Source organism: Atractosteus spatula, chromosome 25, assembly GCF_055471065.1.
Source record: "Atractosteus spatula isolate fAtrSpa1 chromosome 25, fAtrSpa1.hap1, whole genome shotgun sequence".
Taxonomy (NCBI): domain Eukaryota; kingdom Metazoa; phylum Chordata; class Actinopteri; order Semionotiformes; family Lepisosteidae; genus Atractosteus; species Atractosteus spatula.
Genome location: NC_142730.1, coordinates 9,100,810 through 9,119,566, shown reverse-complemented (window position 1 = coordinate 9,119,566; position 18,757 = coordinate 9,100,810). Strand labels below are relative to the sequence as shown.

Genomic DNA, 18,757 nt, shown 5'->3' with positions numbered 1-18,757 from the left:
ACACAGCCACAGTGTAACAAATGATACAATAATAATAATAGTACAATACATACAATACAATCAGTACAGTGAGGGGTGCACTAAAAGAGTTACTCACAGTCCAGGCCACACAGAGAACAAAAGTTCCAAATTGATGACATTTGGATGAAATGAAATATTGATGACCCTAACTTTTTAGAGAAAGCAAAGCACTTTCATCTGCTTGATGGGGGGGACTGAGCAGTAGAGGTGTCAAGGGCGTGTTGTGTGTGTGTGTGCGCACGCTGGCAGGTGACAACGGAAGCCCATGGCTCAGACACAGGCAGCCGGACGGGAGCTACTACTACTTCCACCTGCAGAGGCTGGAGGGCGGCTGGGACCGACCGCAGGGCTTCGTCCAGAACAGCCTGCACCTGGGCCACGACGAGCTGCAGGTCAGCGGGGGGGGGGTTCTTGAGAACCGTTCAGGACGGGCGGCCTGTCTTTTCTCTCCTTCTTTCAAGCTGAGCTGTCAGCTGTGCTTTGTTTGATAAATGTCAGGAGAGATCATATCCACTGTCTCGTCTCATCTGTGATCGGTACAAGTAGCTTTTAAGGTTTGGCGTTGTGGGGCACACAAGTGGCCCGACTGGTGGAGTCGCTTGTGCTGACTGGTCACTGAGCCTCTGCGATCACAGGTTTGAGCCTGAGCCGCATCACTAGCCGACTGTGACTGGGATTACCCAAGAGGCAGTGGTAGAGGTAGGATAGTTGTCTAAAGCCATCCTAGTGGCCACAGCCCCCTCTGTGGGCTCCCTGGAGACTGTACTGTAGTTTTGGGGTGACACCAGTGCGGGATACCCCTCTTCTCCAGCTGGAGCTGCAGCACTCGAAGCCTGTAGCAGTCGACACGTACGTGGCTCAGCCAGCAGGCCTGCCTGCCCCTCCTCGTTCTGCCCATGTGGGCACAGACGTCTTCCCGCGAGCGAGACGCTAGGGCACAACTAGCGATTCCAGATTGGAGGTATACCGTTGTAAACGTTGTCCATTTTAAAAACAAAATGGTTGGAAAGGACAAGAGGGGCAGCAGATGAGTTGCTCTAAATGTGAAGAGATCCAGGATAATACAGCACTGATTTGCAGCAGAGAGTGCAGATTGAATATTAGCAGCATCAGGGTGTTACTGTATCATTGTTTCTTGTGTAAAGAGGAGCCCGGGGCGCCGCAGCCTGCAGTCAGAGAGACGTGCCTGGTGTTTAACGCCGACTCCAGGCGGCTCAGGAGTCTGATTTGTCTTTCCCAGTCCGTCGTCTCGCGGGTCACGGAGGCTCACGGCCGCCAGGCGCAGTGGCGGTCCAGCCAGCCCCTGCTGGTCCTGCTGCAGGCCCGGGCCCGGGGCTTCCTCGTGCGTCGACAGCTGGCCTCCCGCCGGCGTTTCCTCTGCAGGCAGCTCCCCGCCATCGTCAGCATCCAGGTACGCGCGCGCCCCGGGGCCCCGTCTCGTCCGGGCTTGACATCGGCCTTCCTGCAGAACCGGACCCACATCTGTTTCTCTTTCAGTCGCTCCGTTTTGCTCTCGATGTCCGTTTGTCCCTCCGGTCTGTCCGTGGGCTGGGGTCGGGATCCTGACTCGCCTTGTTGTGTTTCAGTCTCACTGGAGGAGGTTCCTGCAGCAGAGAGCGTACAGGCAGAGGCTGCAGTACCTGTATCAGAACTGGCGCGCCGCTGTGAAGGTGTGCATCTTCATCCTTCGCCCTTTTCACTGCTCCTCCTCCTCACCTGAGCTTCTGAAGAGCCTGGCCTTGTGGGATTTTCTTTATTTTTTATTGCTGCCTCCTAAAGCTCACTACGCAGTTCACCGTGACCTTTCCAGCCGGTTAGCCTATACAGCCTTCAAGAAATGGGGCGATCGGTTTGCTTTCTGTGGTCGCAGAGCAGCTACAAACGCGACACTTTACGACTTTTGGCGGCTGCCGAGCTGAGGAGGGAATTATGGGAAGCACCGTGGGTGGTAACAGCGAAGTTCATAACAAACTTGGCAGAAGTGGTCAAAGCTGGTGGTGAGAGACTGAGAATGTTCTTGCACGGGGGTTAAAAATTGTCCTTTTTCAAATGAGTATTTCCAGTTGTTACTAATGTGCCAAGAGCCAGTAAAGGCGCAGTGGCTCCGTACTGGAACCAATCGCAGTACCCCTTCAGGCTCAGTGCCAGGGTCTGGTGGTGGGGGACAGTGCCGGTGCCTGCAGTTGCTGATGAGTTTTTTGTCTGGTGTTTCCTGCCCCGCAGATCCAGGCGTTTGTGCGGATGTGGCTGGCTCGCAGGAGATACCTCGCTCGTCTCCGCCACTTCAGAAGAAACGTAGGTGGAATGCAGTGCTGAGGAGTAGGGGTGCGAGAGCTCTTCTGGCTCCTGAGTTCAGCCTGGGGCGGGGGGGGGGGGTGTGCTGTATGGCACAGGGGGGTATTCACCTTTCCCTCCCCTCCTGTGGTGATGACAAACACCTGGTGGCGGTTCTGCAGGAAAACCGGTGCTCCCGTTGTCTCCCGCCATCCAAAGTCAAGGCGATTCCTGTGAATTACCCTTACGGGGTTGTATGCATGTGGCCTGCCGTCCCACCCAGGGCCTGGTCCTGCCTTGCTCTCGGTGCCTCCAGCACAGGCTCTGACAGAGCTTCCACTGATCCCATTCATTCACCCCCTAGAGCAGAGAGTAGAGGAGAGGAGGTTCTGGCCATGTGTACAGGGACATCAAGATCCTTATTCACACCGGCATGACAGGCAACACCCCGCAATGTAGACAATACATTGGAAAAATGGTGATTGTACAGTCAAACAACCAGAACAAAAAAATCCCTAGCAAAAATGTAGCAGACAAAAATACATGGTAGTCCAGGTGAAAAGTACACTGTGTAGAGGTGCACTGAGTTCTGAGGCCTTGCACAGTTCCTGTAGCTGTTCATGATGTGCACCGCTGTAGGGTGGAAGCTGTTCTTAAGCCTCGTGCTTCTTATAATCCCCTATTATTCATGCAGGTTGGTGCCATTATAAAGATTCAGGCCTTCTTCCGAGCTAACAAGGTGCGGGAAGACTACAGGAAGCTGGGTGAGGCCCCCGTCGGCGCGACTCCTGCTACTGGTACCGCTGCCTGTGGGCTGACTGTATTTTCATGGGATTCGCCCTGAACGCCCCCTCCCTGTCCCTGCAGTGGGCTCCCCGACCCCTCCTCTGTCGGTGGTGCGGCAGTTCGCCCACCTGCTGGAGCAGGGCGACTCCGACATCCGCCAGGAGGGGGAGCTGCTGCGCCTGCGGGAGGAGGTGGTGAGGACCATTCGCGCCAACCGGCAGCTGGAGAGCGACCTGGACCTCATGGACCTCAAGATCGGCCTGCTGGTCCGCAACCGCGTCACCCTGCAGGTGAGACCCGCCGCCCCGGCCCCCGGGGGCAGGGGGCTGGGCCTGGAGAGGCGGGAAAGACTGCGTGGTTAAGCAGGAAAACCGCCGGTCTTTTTCCTGGTTTAAATATCCTGTCGTTTTACTCTATCAGATAATGGGTTAATGGGTTAATCTGTCGCTGGGATCCTAACGCAGAAGCAGGTGAATGCGATCTAGTTTTGCTTAAACTGCCATTAAAAAGCAGCCCCTGTTCCGAGCCTCGGATGACCACGTCACGTGCATCTTTGTCTTCCCTTGGCTGCAGGAGGTCGTGTCCCACTGCAAGAAGCTGACCCGGAAGAACAAGGAGCAGCTGTCGGACATGATGGCGCTGGACAAGAGCAAGGGCCTGAAGTCGCTGAGCAAGGAGAAGAGGGAGAAGCTGGAGGCGTATCAACACCTCTTCTACCTGTTGCAGGTGAGCCGGGGGAGGGGGAGGGGGGTAGCCCCAGGACTTCGTCATGAGATAAGAAGCCCTTTGCATTCAGCAGCAGTCAGTGCATGATGTGATCCATGTCCTGGAATTGTTGCATGAACTGGCACACCCGTGCAGTGAGGACTGGGGTCCTACTCTTTGTTTCTTCCAGATTCAGATATTTTTATTACTACATTTAGAATCACTAGTCTCTTATGCACACGTGCTTTGGAATGGCCAGCTGTTTTCCCCATCTACAAACCCCGGGATCGCGCACAGGGGGTGAAGAGGAATTGCAGGCAACTCCTGCAACCTCATTGCAAAGCTTTGAGTGACCACAGGGGGTGGCTATGTTCCTGAGAGCCAGGAGGCTGACTAATCTTACACCTGTGCTGTTCAGCCAACTTGTGCGTCACTCAAACCCGTGATCATAGAGCTCCACCTGTGCTCTCAGGTGAGCACCTTCATTGGAGGAGCCACTCGGGAGGCCCCAGTCTGTTTTTACAACAATCTTGCATCTCGAGTTTCTGGCGCGAGGAGGCATAGCAGCTCTGTGTCCAGCTGACTTTCCGTAGTTCCTGGGTGTGACCAGTCAGTCGGTGGTCTATGATCTCCGTGAGCAGCTTGGCATTGTAAGCAGTGAGGAGCTCCTGCAGGCAGGCCCTGATCCTTGAGGGATTGTTGAAGTCCGTCTGAAAGTTCACAGATGCGGTGCATTGTTTCATCCAGACCCAGCCTCTGTATCTGGCCCAGCTGATCTTCCTGATGCCCCAGAACAAGTCCACGCGATTCCTGGAGACAGTGATTTTCACCCTGTTCAACTACGGCTCTGACTGCAGGGAGGCCTACCTGCTGCTGCAGCTCTTCACTACGGCCCTGCGCCAGGAGATCAGGTACACAATCGCACACGCACTCGTGTGCGCGCACACACACACACACACACACACACACACACACACACACACACACACACACACACACACACACACACACCTGCTGCTGCAGTAATTCACAAACTGTCTATACACACGAGCATGACTGATTTCTTAAGAGGCATGAGCTGCAGGACTTCTTTCTGCTGCTGCTGCTTCAAGAGGAGCTGCTTCTGTTGCACCTTGTTCACTCTTAACTGTGCCAAGTGATGCAGCCGTCTTCCAACACTCCCCAGGAGACACATGGATTGCCGTGTTCGGCAGTCATGCCGAGCAGAGTTTCAGGATGTGCAAAAAGGGTGCAGCAGCTTGCTGTCATCAAGATTCCGAGGTGTCTGTGACAATCGGGGATTCCCCAAGCAGGAGAGCAGAGGCTGAGCTGGTCGAGACACTGCTGGTTCACTCCAGCGTAAGGTAGAGCCACACGCTCGGTCAGCCAGCGGTGACTTCAGCTGGACAGGGTTTGGAGCTGATGCAGCAGTGACCCCTGGGGTGTACCAGGAGCCTGCAGTGCCAACGGCAAGAGACGTACCTCCCCTCTAGGAGGCTACCGCTCCTGTAGGCCAAATGGGAGGAATGGCATGACAGAAGGTCTGTGATGGGGGGAGTGGCCTCTGTAGGACCTCACTCTCTCCGTGTGGTGCAGGGGGGCAGCTGTGAAGCCTGGTTGATTAGCATTTGGTGAAACGGGTGGGTAAAATATCAGAAATTTCTGGCTGTGCCCAATAAGTGTGTTATAGATACCTGTAAAGTAAGGAACTCTGAAAGGACCTGCCTTCTGATTCTCCTCGACCAGGCTGAAGGTGGACCAGCCGCAGGAGGCCGTGACTGGGAACCCCACTGTCATCCGGCTACTGGTCAGCTTCTACCGCAACGCCAGGGGCCACAATGCCCTGCGGGACATCCTGGGGCCCGCCATCAGGGAGGTGCTGCAGGACAAGGCCCTGTGCATCAGGACCGACCCGGTGGAGATCTACAAGAGCTGGGTCAACCAGACCGAGTCCCAGACCGGGCAGAAGAGGTCAGCGCCCCGCAGGGGGACCGCGTCTCCCCTTGTGTGGTGTCACATGAACGTAAAGGGGAACTGCAGACCCAATCTCTCAGACCGGCTGTTAAATCTCAATAACCGAAAAAATTCATTGATATTATAAAACTGACAAATTTCAAATTAAGCATAAGATAATGAATTCTGTGAAAGTACTGCAAGTTGCCCTGCTGTCGCAAACTCGCATTCGAGCTCCCACGAATTGAGACGTGATGCTGCCCTTCCTGCTCACTAGTCACTGTGATGACTAGTTTTCTGTGATGTATATGTGCAGCAGATATTCCTCCGCAGAAAAGTTCCAACGTGATCTGCATGCAGAGTTAACAAGTTAGTAGTTTTGGTCAGCACATCTGTCTCAAGATGAGGAGCAGTATTTCTATTGGATTAAAAGAAATTAATTCACAGGCCTGCTAGTTTGCAGTGTAATAAGGCAGCAGCATGTCGCCAGAAGTCTTGTTGCCTCATTCAGAATCGCAGAACATGGCCCTGAGCAGACCTGGAAATTTAATTTATTCTGTGATGTACATTGGAGGTTTTACAAGTTACTGTATATTTTTTACTTTTATTGGGGTCTGAAATGCCCTCATCAATGCTGATTCTTTCTAACCCCGAAATATAAAAATAGCTTTGCAGTTCCCCTTTAAAACAATCCTATTTACCTGGCAGGATAGATAGTGTAAGTGACGCCTGCCAGCTGTTCACTCTTCAGATGGAGTGGGCAGCTGATAGGAGTGACGGATTTCATCTGGTGGAGTCAAACTAGAGCCACACATCCTTAGAGAGTATTACAAAGAATGTCGAAGCCTTCAAGCATTTTAATAGTGAACCCACTGGGTTTCTTCAGAATCGACAGTGGAAACAAGTGGGGAAGTGCTTTTAAAACCGAGAACCAAGGTGTTGTTTTGCACAAAGGCTGGTGGGAGTGTGGAACAAGCTGTCCAGCCATGTTGAGGATGAAACCCTGGATTCCTTTAAGAAACAGCAAGTTGAGATGCTTGCGTCCATTATCTGCTTACTACCAAACACGTTTAGGCCACCTCTCGGATATAACCTTGTGTTCTAATTGGTGAATCTCAATTACAGCTTAACTCATTCAGGCTCCACATATGCAAATGCACTGACAGTATGAGGTTTTCTTCTTTTGACGTTCCTTTTGTACTATGAATCATTAAACATACGATCTGAAGAGAAACCAGACTGTAGTGTAATTACACATTAGGAGTGTAATAACTATAATACTGTTCATATATGTTAAATATTAATTGAAATAAGGCGTCTTATTAAGCACTATTCTTTGATATAGCCAAGGAGCACCAGTGCAGTTGGTATGTTAATATTTCCTGCTTCAGGGGCGATTTTAAAATGTTGTCCTGTCTGCGCAGCTCCCTGCCCTACGAGGTGAGCGCCGAGCAGGCTCTCAGCCATCCCGAAGTCCAGCGGCGCCTCGACATCTCCATCCGCAACCTCAAGACGCTGACCGACAGGGTGCTGGGCGCCATCACCTCCGGCGTGCACAAGCTCCCGTGAGTCTGCTCTCCTGGCTGGGACTCTTCTGACCACCTGCCCACGCGGGCCTCTGTCTCTCTGCAGACTAGACAGTCTTTTGTAACTAGTTGTCCATCTGTCTTGACTGTCTTACTGTCCCCAGCCTTGCTAAGCTTCCTTCCATCTCTGGCCTTCTTAGTTTTGACCACAAGGTCCATGTCTCTGATTCTCCCAGTCTCCAGCCTCCCCGAGCTGCTGTCAGTCTGGTTCTCTGTTCGGCGGTCTTGCCTACAGAAGCTGGCCTGAATCAGTTTCTGTTTGTCAATAGCTGTCTCTCCTGCAAACAGCTCTGAGACACTTTCGTGTCTGTCTACACCTCTACAGACTGTCAGGACTCTGTTTCTGCATCACTTCCTTTCTCTAAGAAGAACAAGAAAGTGCACCTGGGACTGCCTGTCCTGTGTCAGCACAGCGATCTGCCTTTTGCTGCTTTTAAGCCAGAGGCCCTCAGCTGGTGCGGTCCAGCAGGTTTGATAGGTTGTTTTGTATCGTCAAGCAGAAGGTTCCCAGGTGTAAAATCGTTGCATTTCAATCATCATCAAGTCAAATACTTAGTGGAGGAGACTGATGGGAGTAATCTGATCGTCGGCAGTACCCCGGGAGCTCTGGGCCATTTGGGCAACAGTTTTGAGCTGCCCAGCTGAGAAAGGCTGGGCTGGGTCAGTACTGGAGCCCTCCAAGAAAACACCATCCTGCTGCTGTAAAAGTCAGTGGCGCAGGTGGTCCAGCAGGAGGCGCTCATCCCTGCCGACGAGCAATGTCCCAAAAGCAGCGCCGCAGCAGGGACGTCGCCCCGAGCTCCTGACCATTTGGTCAAGATTGGGGTGCTGCTGACGAGCGCGGGCGTGTTTGCCCCATTGCTGCTCCGGGCCTGACCTCCGGTCTCCCTCCAGGTCATCTTAATTCGCTGAGTAAATTGATTTCCCGCCTCAACGTTTTGACCCGCTTTGAGGCGAAAAGCTCGGTAGGGCTGCGTGGAACCGTCCGAAGCCCGAACGGTAGCGCTCAACTCTCCCGACTTGAGATGCGCGGAAGGATTTTGACGGCATGTGCTCGTCTCCGCAGGTATGGGATGCGCTACGTTGCCAAAGTGCTGAAAGAGGCGCTCCAGGAGAAGTTCCCCCAGGCCAGCGAGGATGAGCTCTACAAGGTAGGTCCGGCTCCTGCGCTTTGAAGACAGCAGCTTGTTGTGTTCGCCTGCTGGGAGCCACTGTGCCCAGTGGAAGGACATTACAAGAGGGTCCTGGTGAAAACAAATGAATCGCCTTCTCTGATTTATCTCATCAGACATCTCTCCCAAGTAAAGGCTTCTGTAACTATGCAAAACTTAATAGCTTACTGAGAAAAACTCTTTGGGAACGGCTGGGGAGGGCAATGCCCACTGCTGCCCACGTCCAGGGGCTGCCCTTGGTCCACCGCAATCCCAGGAGCACAATGCACTAATCAGCAATTAGATTATCAGCAGCAGTTAAATGACATTGACTAATACAGAAGTGAAGGCTCGCTCTTTTTACAACCTGCTTAATGTGAAGTCAGACAGGTGTTTTGATAGTTGTACGTCTCATTAGGTAGCTGATCTCACCTTGGGGTCAGATGACATAGACGGGACGGGGATGCAGTCTGACTCAATGCCAGTTATGCAATTAGAGCCATACACAATTAGCTGCTTCAATATAGACTTTAAATAGACTGCAGTGTATTCCCAAAAAACTGGAAAAGGTAAAGTTGTATCGCACAGGAACATGTGCAAAATGTAATACTCTTAAAGGATCGCTACTGTATTTACTGTGGGACTGTCCATACATAGTCGCTCTGGACCTCCAAACTTAAATATTTCAGTTTCACCATCTCCTGTTTTTTGCATATTGGGTGTTGTATATCAGAAGTTAAATCACCAATTCAACATAAAAATGCTTTTCTGGGCCTTAGTAGCATTGCTTAAAACATATTTTTGCAAAAATGAGTGAGTTACACCAGACCGCCTCAAAAAGAATGGATTAATGAAGTAGTATTGCATATTAAATTTGAAAATGTAGTCTACAGAGAAAGAAAATATTGCATACTGTATTAGCCTGTATGGGTCCCCTTAAAAGAATATTTGAAAGGCACTGGATCTCAATAATAATGTAGGAGATTGTTGTTTTTTGTCTACTCCTATCATAAATTTTTCCTCACCTCTTATCCTGACTGTTCATCAGGAAATTTCAAACAAATCACCATCTCTTTAAAAGATAGACACTTGATTAGCCAGAAAAAACATCTAATTTTTTACCATCCTTGGATGTGATTCAATACGAATGAAGCTCATCAACTTTGGTGTTGTCATCAGGAGCCTGTGAAAAGCACAAGAACAGAAGCACATGAGAAATTCGTATCAGTTTCAAGCATGCAAAAACACAGACTTGTCACAGTTAACAAGGTATCAGGGTTGGGACTGATTTCAAAAATGCTAATTAAATGGTTGTAATTATATTAATAGGAGAGTAGCACTTTGAATTCCAGGTGCTTGAGTCTGTTGGTTGTTTTGAGCTGATTTCATGATTAACTTGCACCACAGTTTTAAACTACTTACAGTTCTGGAACTGTAAAAGATTTCATAAGTGACTTGAGAGCTGATCCTTTTTAGAAGCAGGAAACAGTCCTAATGGGATTAATCTATCAGGTTCTTCCATGAAAGAAGGAAGCAGACACTACAGTCACCAGGACCAGGAAATCCTGACAGTCACACTACTTTACTGCCGGTGCTACACACTCTCCTGACCCATAGAGCCAGGGTTTTCTAGTGCACAATTAACTCCAGTCTCGGCTTCCTGTGTTTTTTTTTTCCCATTTTTGGAGGGTTTTGGGGATATCACAGGTTTGAACGCCCTAGTCTGGTTTCTTGCATTTTCCTGCTGCCACCTCCAGGAGAAAGATATGAGATCTGAGTACGTGCATGTTGAGATCATTTTAAGATGTGTGTTTTGTATATATTGGAGAAGCCAGGATGTTTTCAGTCCAGTTTAAGCATGAAAGTGCCGTGAGATATGAGAACAGGAGGCATTTGGGCTTTATAAGCCCAGTACTGGTGTGCACCATGATAAGAGTGTGTGTGTGTGTCTCTGTGCCTGGGGCAGATCGTGGGCACCCTGCTGTACTACCGCTACATGAACCCGGCAGTGGTGGCTCCCGACGGCTTCGACGTGGTGGACTTCTCGGCCGGCTCCTCTCTGCTCCCGGACCAGAGGCGCACCCTGGGCTCCATCGCCCGCATCCTCCAGCACGGCGCCGCCCACAAGCTCTTCCAGGGGGACAGCGCCCCCCTGCACGCGCTCAACGACTACACCACCCACACGCACGCCAAGTTCAGGTATGTGGGGGGAGACGGAGGAGGAGGAGGGGGGTTCCTATCCCTTGCTGTGTGAAAGAGCTGAGCAGGTCATGACCAACCCCTGCCTCAGATAGGCTCGTACATCCAGCTACTAGCGGGCTGTTTCCAGTAGCCGCAGTGCGGAGACAGCGTGGGGGAGCAAGTCAGACACGAGCCCCCGCGGCCAGAGAGACTCCACACTCACGTCTGGGTTTGACCGCTCCTGTGCATCGTGCTCCTGGGATTGCGGTGGACCAAGGGCAGCCCCTGGACGTGGGCAGCAGTGGGCAGTGCCCTCCCCAGCCGTTCCCAAAACAAAGCTAAGAAGTCGGCTATTTTCCTGACGCTAGAGATGTTTTCCAGACGTAAACGAGGCTCTGCAAGTACCTGCGAGCCATGTTGTGGAAGGGTGGGCTGTGGGGGAGGGGCTGCCCATGAGGTTGACGCTGCCCTGATTGTGAACCGCTGTGCTGGCGCAGTGCCTCCAGGCTCATGGGCTGGAGGGCACTCTGTGGGCAAGGGGCTGCCCTGTGCTCCCATGTAGAACTCATTGCTGCACAGGTCTCGGTTTTCAGAGCCCAGCCGCCTGACTTTCTCAGCAGCCTGCGACCCGCGCGACTCCAGGTGCATGCTGGGATCGCGTTTATAGGCTGTGCTTTTCACCGATAATATCTCCGACGGGGATACAGAGCCGGTGTGAAGTGGCTCCTGTTATCTGAAGCTCTAGGGTGAGTGTTATGGCTCTGTGGAAGACTTCTTTTCTCTGTGCGCGCCGAGGACTCGCTGTGCTGAGAGAGATTCACGCCGCTGTCAGGGAAGAGCGACAGGGCTGGTTCTCGCGTCTCTCTGGGGCCCTCTGCTGGCGACTGGTGGACTCCTGGGTGAGCTCAGTGTCCCAGCTGCTTTCCACTCCTGTGCAGGAGGAAAGGGCTGAGTGGCTTGTCTTGCAGAGAGTGGTAACTGGGGTCCCTCCTCCCTCACTTTGGGGTGTCACAGTAATGCTTGTAAAACCCCCGCCCGAACCCACCCCTCTCCGTGTGCCCCCAGGAGGTTCCTGTGTGCCGCCTGCGAGGTGCCCGAGCCGGAGGAGCGCTTCAACGTGGACGAGTACTCGGAGACGGTCACCCTCAACAAGCCCGTCATCTACATCTCCATCGGGGAGCTCGTCAACACGCACCAGGTCAGCGGCACGGGGTCCCCCACCCAGAGCCAGTGTGCACAAGCCGTGTCCTCTTCAGCAGCTGGCAGCTGACTCGGGCACAGCCTCTATATCTGCCCGCAGTGCGTCATCTTGCTGCTGCTCACAGAGGCCCAACAGCCAGCAGGCCAGGAAGCAAAGGGTTCGGGGAAGGCTGGAGCCCGATTGCAGCTCGCAGGGTTCATGTCTCCTACTCCACTAGTTCTCCGTGGGGTTACAGTTACGAAAGGAGAGGAGAGCATTTGTCCCATCCGTCTGCCTTGGCAATCAGTAGTTAATTGATACGTTGAACTTTATTGCCATGTGTAACTGATCCATGTACTGGTACAATGGAATTCTTACTTGCAGAAAGTCTCTTGATTGTTAAAACAAGTGTAAAAACACAAAGTGCAGACAGCGCATCAAGACAATATACAAACAAACAGTAGACAATGTACAAGTAAACAAGTAAACAGTTTGAATGTGGATATTATCCAGCCGTTTCTTGAAAGAAGCCAGGGTGTCGGCTCCAAGAACCTTGTTCCACACCCCCACCACCCTCTGTGGAAAGAGGGTTGGGGGAGTGTGGAAGCTCCTGTTCTCGGTTTTGAGTCCACTATAGTGATGGAAGTCCGGCCCGTGCTTCTCAGAGGAACCACAACGTCGCGGGGTCTCGGCGAGTGTCCAAACTCAAAACGCCCTCGGGCTGCTCTGCAGGGGGGTCTCGCACGCCCATCCCGGCCTGACGGCTGAAATCCTGGGTAACAGCCGTTCTCTTTTCTGTGCTGCTCAGCTGCTGCTGGAGCACCAGGACGCCCTCTGCCCCGACCCCGACGACCCCCTGCGGGAGCTGTTGCGGGACCTGGGAGAAGTGCCTTCCATCTCGGCGCTCGTCGGTAACCAGCCCCGCCCTGCGGCCGTTTCTCCTCCGGGGTAGCCCGGCCGCGCCGGCGTCGGCTCTTCGGAAACGCCTTGGAACGCCAGAGCAGGGTTTCTGAGCGGGTGTAGCGGTTCATTTGGTCGGTCCTGCCAGGATGCAGTGTTCAAGAGCTGCTCAAGCCTTGCCTGAGCCAAGTTCTTGCCTAACTTAAGCAAAACTATATTGGTCCAGGTCTTCAGAAGCCACTCAAATTATGACTGTGTAGATTCAAGATTGTGGGAGACTGAGACTTTACCTAATCCAGGCCACTGCCCTGTGTCCAAAACCCATATTTTTCCCACTCGTGCACATAATATTGTTACTGAAATAAAGCCCCAGTTAGATTTTTAGGGTTAAGCTTAGTGGAAGCTACCGGCTTAAAGATCTTCACACACTCTTTCACTTCCAGCAGGGGCAGCTGGTTTCTGGTTTGGGGGAATTGGTGGTGGTGTTGATCGTGGCTCTTGGTTTCTGTGGCTTGGCACAGGGGAGGGTGCAGCGAGCTCTGGAGATCCTGGCGCGGAGCAGACCCTGGCTCAGTACAGCAAGATGGAAGTATCTCTCACTCTCACCAGCAAATTTGACATCTTCAAGAGCACCGATGACAAGCCAGATGTTCGAGGCCTCCTGCTGAGGTGAGGAGAAAGGGCTATAAGCTGAGACAGAAGAGGAGGCAGTGTGGGGTTAGTGGTGAGAGCTGAGGCACTGGGAGAGACAGAGGGAGGCAGTGTGGGGTTAGTGGTGAGAGCTGAGGCACTGGGAGAGACAGAGGGAGGCAGTGTGGGGTTAGTGGTGAGAGCTGAGGCACTGGGAGAGACAGAGGGAGGCAGTGTGGGGTTAGTGGTGAGAGCCGAGGCACTGGGAGAGACAGAGGGAGGAAGTGTGGGGTTAGTGGTGAGAGCCGAGGCACTTGAGAGAAGAGAGACTATTCCTATGGACTATGAGAGCCAGCATTGGTTCGAGATCTGATTTTGAAGCGCTGGCCTCTGCACTGAAAATATGAGCAAGTGTTCAAAAGTGCTGCCTTTGTCTCGGTCGCAGCACCAAGCAGCTGATCATCGATGTGATCAGGACGCAGCCTGGGGACACCCTGACCGAGGTGCTCCGAGCCTCTGCCTCCAGAGACCAGGTGAGGACTGTGTACCCTCTCCATTCTCCATCCCCTTAGCCTTCTGACAAACTTCCCAGCACAGCTGTCTCTTCCACGCCTCTTCTCGGCTTTAAACAAGAGAAGAGGGATTGAGGCTCTCAGCCTGTCCCGACTGAATTATTGCGGCTTCACTTCGCAGCTGACTCTGGTCCGGCCATGAGCCAGATTGATGCCTTAAAATCGACTCGGGTTTGCGTTTGTTTTTAAAGCAACGGCTCTTCATTTGCCTCATTGATGCATTTCTCTTGCTCTTTTATAAAGAAATGACTTTCGGCCATTTTGTTTTTTAAAAACATGCCTGGGTTTTTGCCATGTTAAAGCTTCATAGAGACACCATAGAGTCAATTTACCAGGTGAATTTAGGGGAAATTTTAGGTTGATCAGCTTGTTCAAGCCCAAAGTGGACTCGGATCAGATCACTTTATTAACCCTATACAATTTCTTGCATAAGGAATTAGTCTTTTCGCATACCCCAGCTTGCTCTCCATGAGACACACAGACAGGGAGAGAAGCCTGGGGTCAGAGCGCAGGGTCAGCCATTGTACAGCACCCCTGGAGCAGTTGGGGTTAAGGGCCTTGCTCAGGGGCCCAGTGAAGTAGGATTCCTCTGCTGGCTGTGGGATTTGAACCGGCAACCTTCCAGCCACAGGCGCAGATCCTGAGCCACAGTGCCACTGCTCCGCCTCAGGGCACTGGGATTAACACCCCCTCTCCTGGGGTCAGTGCCATGAGATGACCAGCTAGTAAGGTCCTCAGCTTCTGTCGTCTAAAGAGGGGCCCAGCATTGCAGCCCTCTATTGTCTTTAACTCTGGCCTTGGAGAACTACGGTCCTGCAGGATTTTTTAGTGATCTTAAAGGGTCGGTAAGCAGATTCTTGTCTGCAGCTATTCCGGACTGGGGCCACAGAGGCTGGGCTCAGCCCAGAGGAGAGGAGTGAGTTCTGATGGGTTGAAGGGCCTGCGTCCGTCTCCAGACTTTCCCCTCCTTCTCTCTCCCAGGAGGTGCAGCACTGCCGGATGATGCAGAGGCGCGCCCAGCGCGACGCCCACACCCCCGAGAAGATGAAGCGCAACCAGTCCCTCATCGCGGACGGCAACCTGTCGCTGGAGGAGAAGAAGAGGAAGATCCTGCGCAGCCTGAGGAGGCTTGAGACTCTAGGAGTGCTGACGCCTCCCAACACCGAGACTCAGATACTGGCGCTGATCGCCAAGGTAACGCGCAATGGCTTGGGTACTGGCGCTGATTGCCAAGGGTAACAAGCAGTGACTTGGATACTGGCGCCGATCGCCAAGGTAATGCGCAGTGACTGGGGTACTGGCGCCGATCGCCAAGGTAACGCGCAGTGGCTCGGGTACTGGCGCCGATCGCCAAGGTAACGTTCCAGTTGCCAAGTCTTCAGGTCCCATTATTGATAACTGGTGACTCATTCCAAGACACAGAAACTACACCCAGAACCACCCACACAGTCACACAGGAAGAGAGCCATTTCTTTTTGCCACGACGAGTAAAATCCTGCGATTCTGGCTGTCGTGTCCCCGACCCCTTAGGACATCCGGAACCAGCGGCGGTACCGCCAGCGCAGGCAGGCCGAACTGCTGAAGCTGAGGCAGACCCTGCACAGCCTGGACTGCAAGAGCCACTTCCACCACGAGCAGATCGACTACTACAGCCAGTACATCAGGACCAGCCTGGCCAACCTGACGGCCGGGGACAGGTGCGGCGCGGCGCGGAGAGAGAGGGAAGAGGGAAGGGAAAACGAGAGTAATCCATTTGATCCGTCTTGAAATGGTGCAGTTGGCAAAACTGGGCCTAAAAACCACACACTCTGTTGGGTTATTTTTAAAGAAACAGTCCGGTTCCACGATGTTGTCGTGGTGATTATTATAAACCACCCCTCCTCGCCTAGGCTGCCTCAGCCGAGACGGGCTTCATGTGATGCGGGGCTCGTGTGTGTGTGTGTGTGTGTGTGTGTGTGTGTGTGTGTGTGTGTGTGTGTGTGTGTGTGTGTGTGTGTGTGTGTGCTCTCTGCGGGCCTGACTCCCGGCCGCCTGTGTCCCAGCAGAGGGAAGGGAAAGAAGCCCGCGGACCGCAGGGGGAAGAGGGCCAAGCCCGCGGCTCTGATCTACACCGCGGCCCAGCTGCACGAGAAGGGCGTCCTGCTGGAGATCGAGGACCTGCCCCTCGCCCAGTGAGCTCCCGCCTCTTTAAGCGCTTTGAGAAGCCGCCTTGAAAGGCGCTATATAAAATACGTTTATTATATTATTGTCTCTTTGAACCTGTGAGGGCAAACTGAACACCTTTTTCTGTTTAACGATTTATTAATTGATGTTTAAAAATACGAGGATGTAAGACTTTATTATCCCCGGGGGGGGCAGATGTTTTACAGCAGCAGTGTTAGTGGACAGACAGAAGAAAAAATCCGACAAGAACAACAATATACATACATATACATATTTGCATAGAAGGTCAAGAGTTCAGTGAGGATATGGCTCCAGGTATGAATGAGAACTGGAATCTGTTGGTTTTGGAGTTGGGAAGTCGGTATCTGCGTTCTGATGGGAGCAACGGACGTTATCAAACAAGGGGGGTGAAGGATCATCAAAGACGGATTTTGCTTTTCGCAAAACACGCGTTTGATAGACAGACAGAGGAGAGGGCTGGGAGATCAGCACCAGTGACCTGACAGATTTTCACCAGGCTGCCCAGTTTGTTCTGATTTGTACATCAGATTCAGGTGCCCAAACCAGCAGGTCAGGATAAAGGTGAGAGCAGCTTCAAGGAAGCCCTGCGGAGGCGTCGGGGCCCATCCACTTGGACTGATCCCAGCATGTCATCCAGCCGTTTCTCAATAGAAACCAGGGTGTCGCGGTAGCTTGTTCCCCACTCCTACGCGCGGCCTCCTCTGCCGGGCTGGTGACGTGAGGGCTGTGGTGTCTCTCGTGCAGGTTCAAGAACGTGATCTTCGACATCGTGCCCTGCGAGGAGGTGGGCACCTTCCTGGTGAAAGCCCGCTTCATGGGCGTGGACATGGAGCGGTTCCCCCTGAAGTACCAGGTGCGTCCCGTGTGTCCGCGGGTGGCACTGTGCCCGTCTGTGTCTCGGCGTGGTGAGGGAACCTGATAACAGCCAGCATGGCACACCTGCCAGGTTGACCTTGGCCCGATTGTCCACGTGGCCATTTGACCCAGCACCTCCAGTCATGGAGTCAGCTGGCCGGCACAGCGCCAGCTCCAGGCTTCCCGAGTTCACGCCCAGCCCTTCCTGTGTGCGAGTGCCGCTGTGCCCTCTAACTCCCCCACCTGTCGTCTCTTGGCACAGGATCTCCTGCAGCTGCAGTACGAGGGGGTGGCGGTGATGAAGATGTTCGACAAGGCCAAGGTCAACGTGAACCTCCTCATCTTCCTCCTGAACAAGAAGTTCTTCAAGAAGTGAGTGGAGATGAGGGGGAGAGACGGCGCCCCCCTCTGGTGCCAGCGCTGCTGAGCCCATGAACTCTGGGGTGGAGTCAAGCAAAGTACCCTCGACTTTTTTATTTTTGCACTTGTTCTGTTGTCCTTGATTTTAGATTTCCGGTATCCCTGTTCATGGCGAGGGGATACCAGGGCAGTACTCAGTTTCCGTACATTATATCTGTTTTATAACTGCAAGCCGAGCCATAATCATGCTTTTTTCACAGTTTCATAATCAATGCAAACAAAATCGTCCTCTTACAATATGAAAGTTAACACACCTAAGGGAGCTTGTAAGAATCCTGAAGGATTTGTGACGCTATGCAACACAGTGTTGACTCCTCATGAGGAACTATGTTCCAGCAGACGGATGTGTTAGATCCAGGCTCTGTGGAATCTCAGTAACTATAATAATTATAGAGGAGCTATAATAATGCCTTGTTGCGTCACAAAGTCCGCAAAATGAGTTGGGCCTCGTTGGGGCGCTGCAGCGACCCGGACAAGCCACTGGGCGGCAGCAGTGGACCAGTCGAGAGCCCGCCGCAGCCGCCAGCGCGTCGTGCTGTAGTTGCAGATCTTTGATGCGGGTCAAGGCGAAGGTGCTACTCTGTAACTGCACTTAAAAACCCATATTCACAGATAAGCGAAACAATGTATTAAAATACCGACTCCGGTCGATTCTGCATGAACAAGTCGTCGCCTTATGGTTTAAGAGTTCAGTATTCCGGTGTTCCTTTAAATACAATAATTACAAGCAATATTACAACACTTTTAATTGAAAGTACTGATACGGTTACATACGCGTTACCAAAGTATTAGATTACGTCCCTCGAGTCTACACGTCGTGACCTCGAGTCCACTGCGCGTTCATGAGTGTCGGTGGAGACACGGCCGGGTCCTGCATGAGGCGGCCTGCTGTGGTGTACCCAGCGACTAGTGGGGTCACGCCCATCCGTCGCCAGTCTGGTCTGCTACTGCTTTACAGTCCTGGGGAGGGGGGGGCGGCGAGATGGGTTCGTTACACACAAGCGCAAAGGTCCAGAACTCAGAAAGGCGGGGTGGAACCGCGTGTGTCCGGTATCCTGGCCGGCGGGATGGTTTACTCCCAGGCGCACGGAGTCGGACCGGTACCGGTACCGGTACCCCGGCGCTCTCCTCCGGCCGCAGCCTGCGTGAGTGAACGGTTGTCTGGACGCTTCGTGTGACTTAAAACGTGAAGCTTTCCGTTCCCGTGTCCCGCTTCGCGTGTTTTGGAGTGAATTTGTCAAGGAGCGCGGGGGGGGGGCGCTCATGGACCACAGTGGCACGGATGAAGTGGTTAAAAATCAAATGATTTTGCTTATTTTACTCCTTTTTTTGGAGGAGGAGGGGGTGACAGCTGGAAGG

At 52.8% G+C, this 18,757-nt stretch overlaps 1 protein-coding gene across 1 annotated transcript in view; it reads left to right on the top strand.

Moving 5' to 3' along the window:
• Window positions 1-18,757, top strand: part of iqgap3 (IQ motif containing GTPase activating protein 3) — a 39,401-nt gene that overhangs the window by 16,331 nt on the left and 4,313 nt on the right. Inside the window, exons 18-38 of the mRNA XM_088905428.1 lie at window positions 271-413; window positions 1,262-1,432; window positions 1,608-1,691; window positions 2,245-2,316; window positions 2,990-3,059; window positions 3,163-3,371; window positions 3,655-3,807; window positions 4,534-4,697; window positions 5,533-5,757; window positions 7,164-7,304; window positions 8,392-8,476; window positions 10,443-10,675; window positions 11,723-11,855; window positions 12,646-12,748; window positions 13,259-13,406; window positions 13,813-13,900; window positions 14,921-15,133; window positions 15,470-15,636; window positions 15,982-16,110; window positions 16,868-16,976; window positions 17,241-17,350. Of these exons, the coding sequence (XP_088761554.1) occupies window positions 271-413; window positions 1,262-1,432; window positions 1,608-1,691; window positions 2,245-2,316; window positions 2,990-3,059; window positions 3,163-3,371; window positions 3,655-3,807; window positions 4,534-4,697; window positions 5,533-5,757; window positions 7,164-7,304; window positions 8,392-8,476; window positions 10,443-10,675; window positions 11,723-11,855; window positions 12,646-12,748; window positions 13,259-13,406; window positions 13,813-13,900; window positions 14,921-15,133; window positions 15,470-15,636; window positions 15,982-16,110; window positions 16,868-16,976; window positions 17,241-17,350 (2,950 nt within the window). The remainder of the gene's footprint in view (window positions 1-270; window positions 414-1,261; window positions 1,433-1,607; window positions 1,692-2,244; window positions 2,317-2,989; window positions 3,060-3,162; window positions 3,372-3,654; window positions 3,808-4,533; window positions 4,698-5,532; window positions 5,758-7,163; window positions 7,305-8,391; window positions 8,477-10,442; window positions 10,676-11,722; window positions 11,856-12,645; window positions 12,749-13,258; window positions 13,407-13,812; window positions 13,901-14,920; window positions 15,134-15,469; window positions 15,637-15,981; window positions 16,111-16,867; window positions 16,977-17,240; window positions 17,351-18,757) is intronic.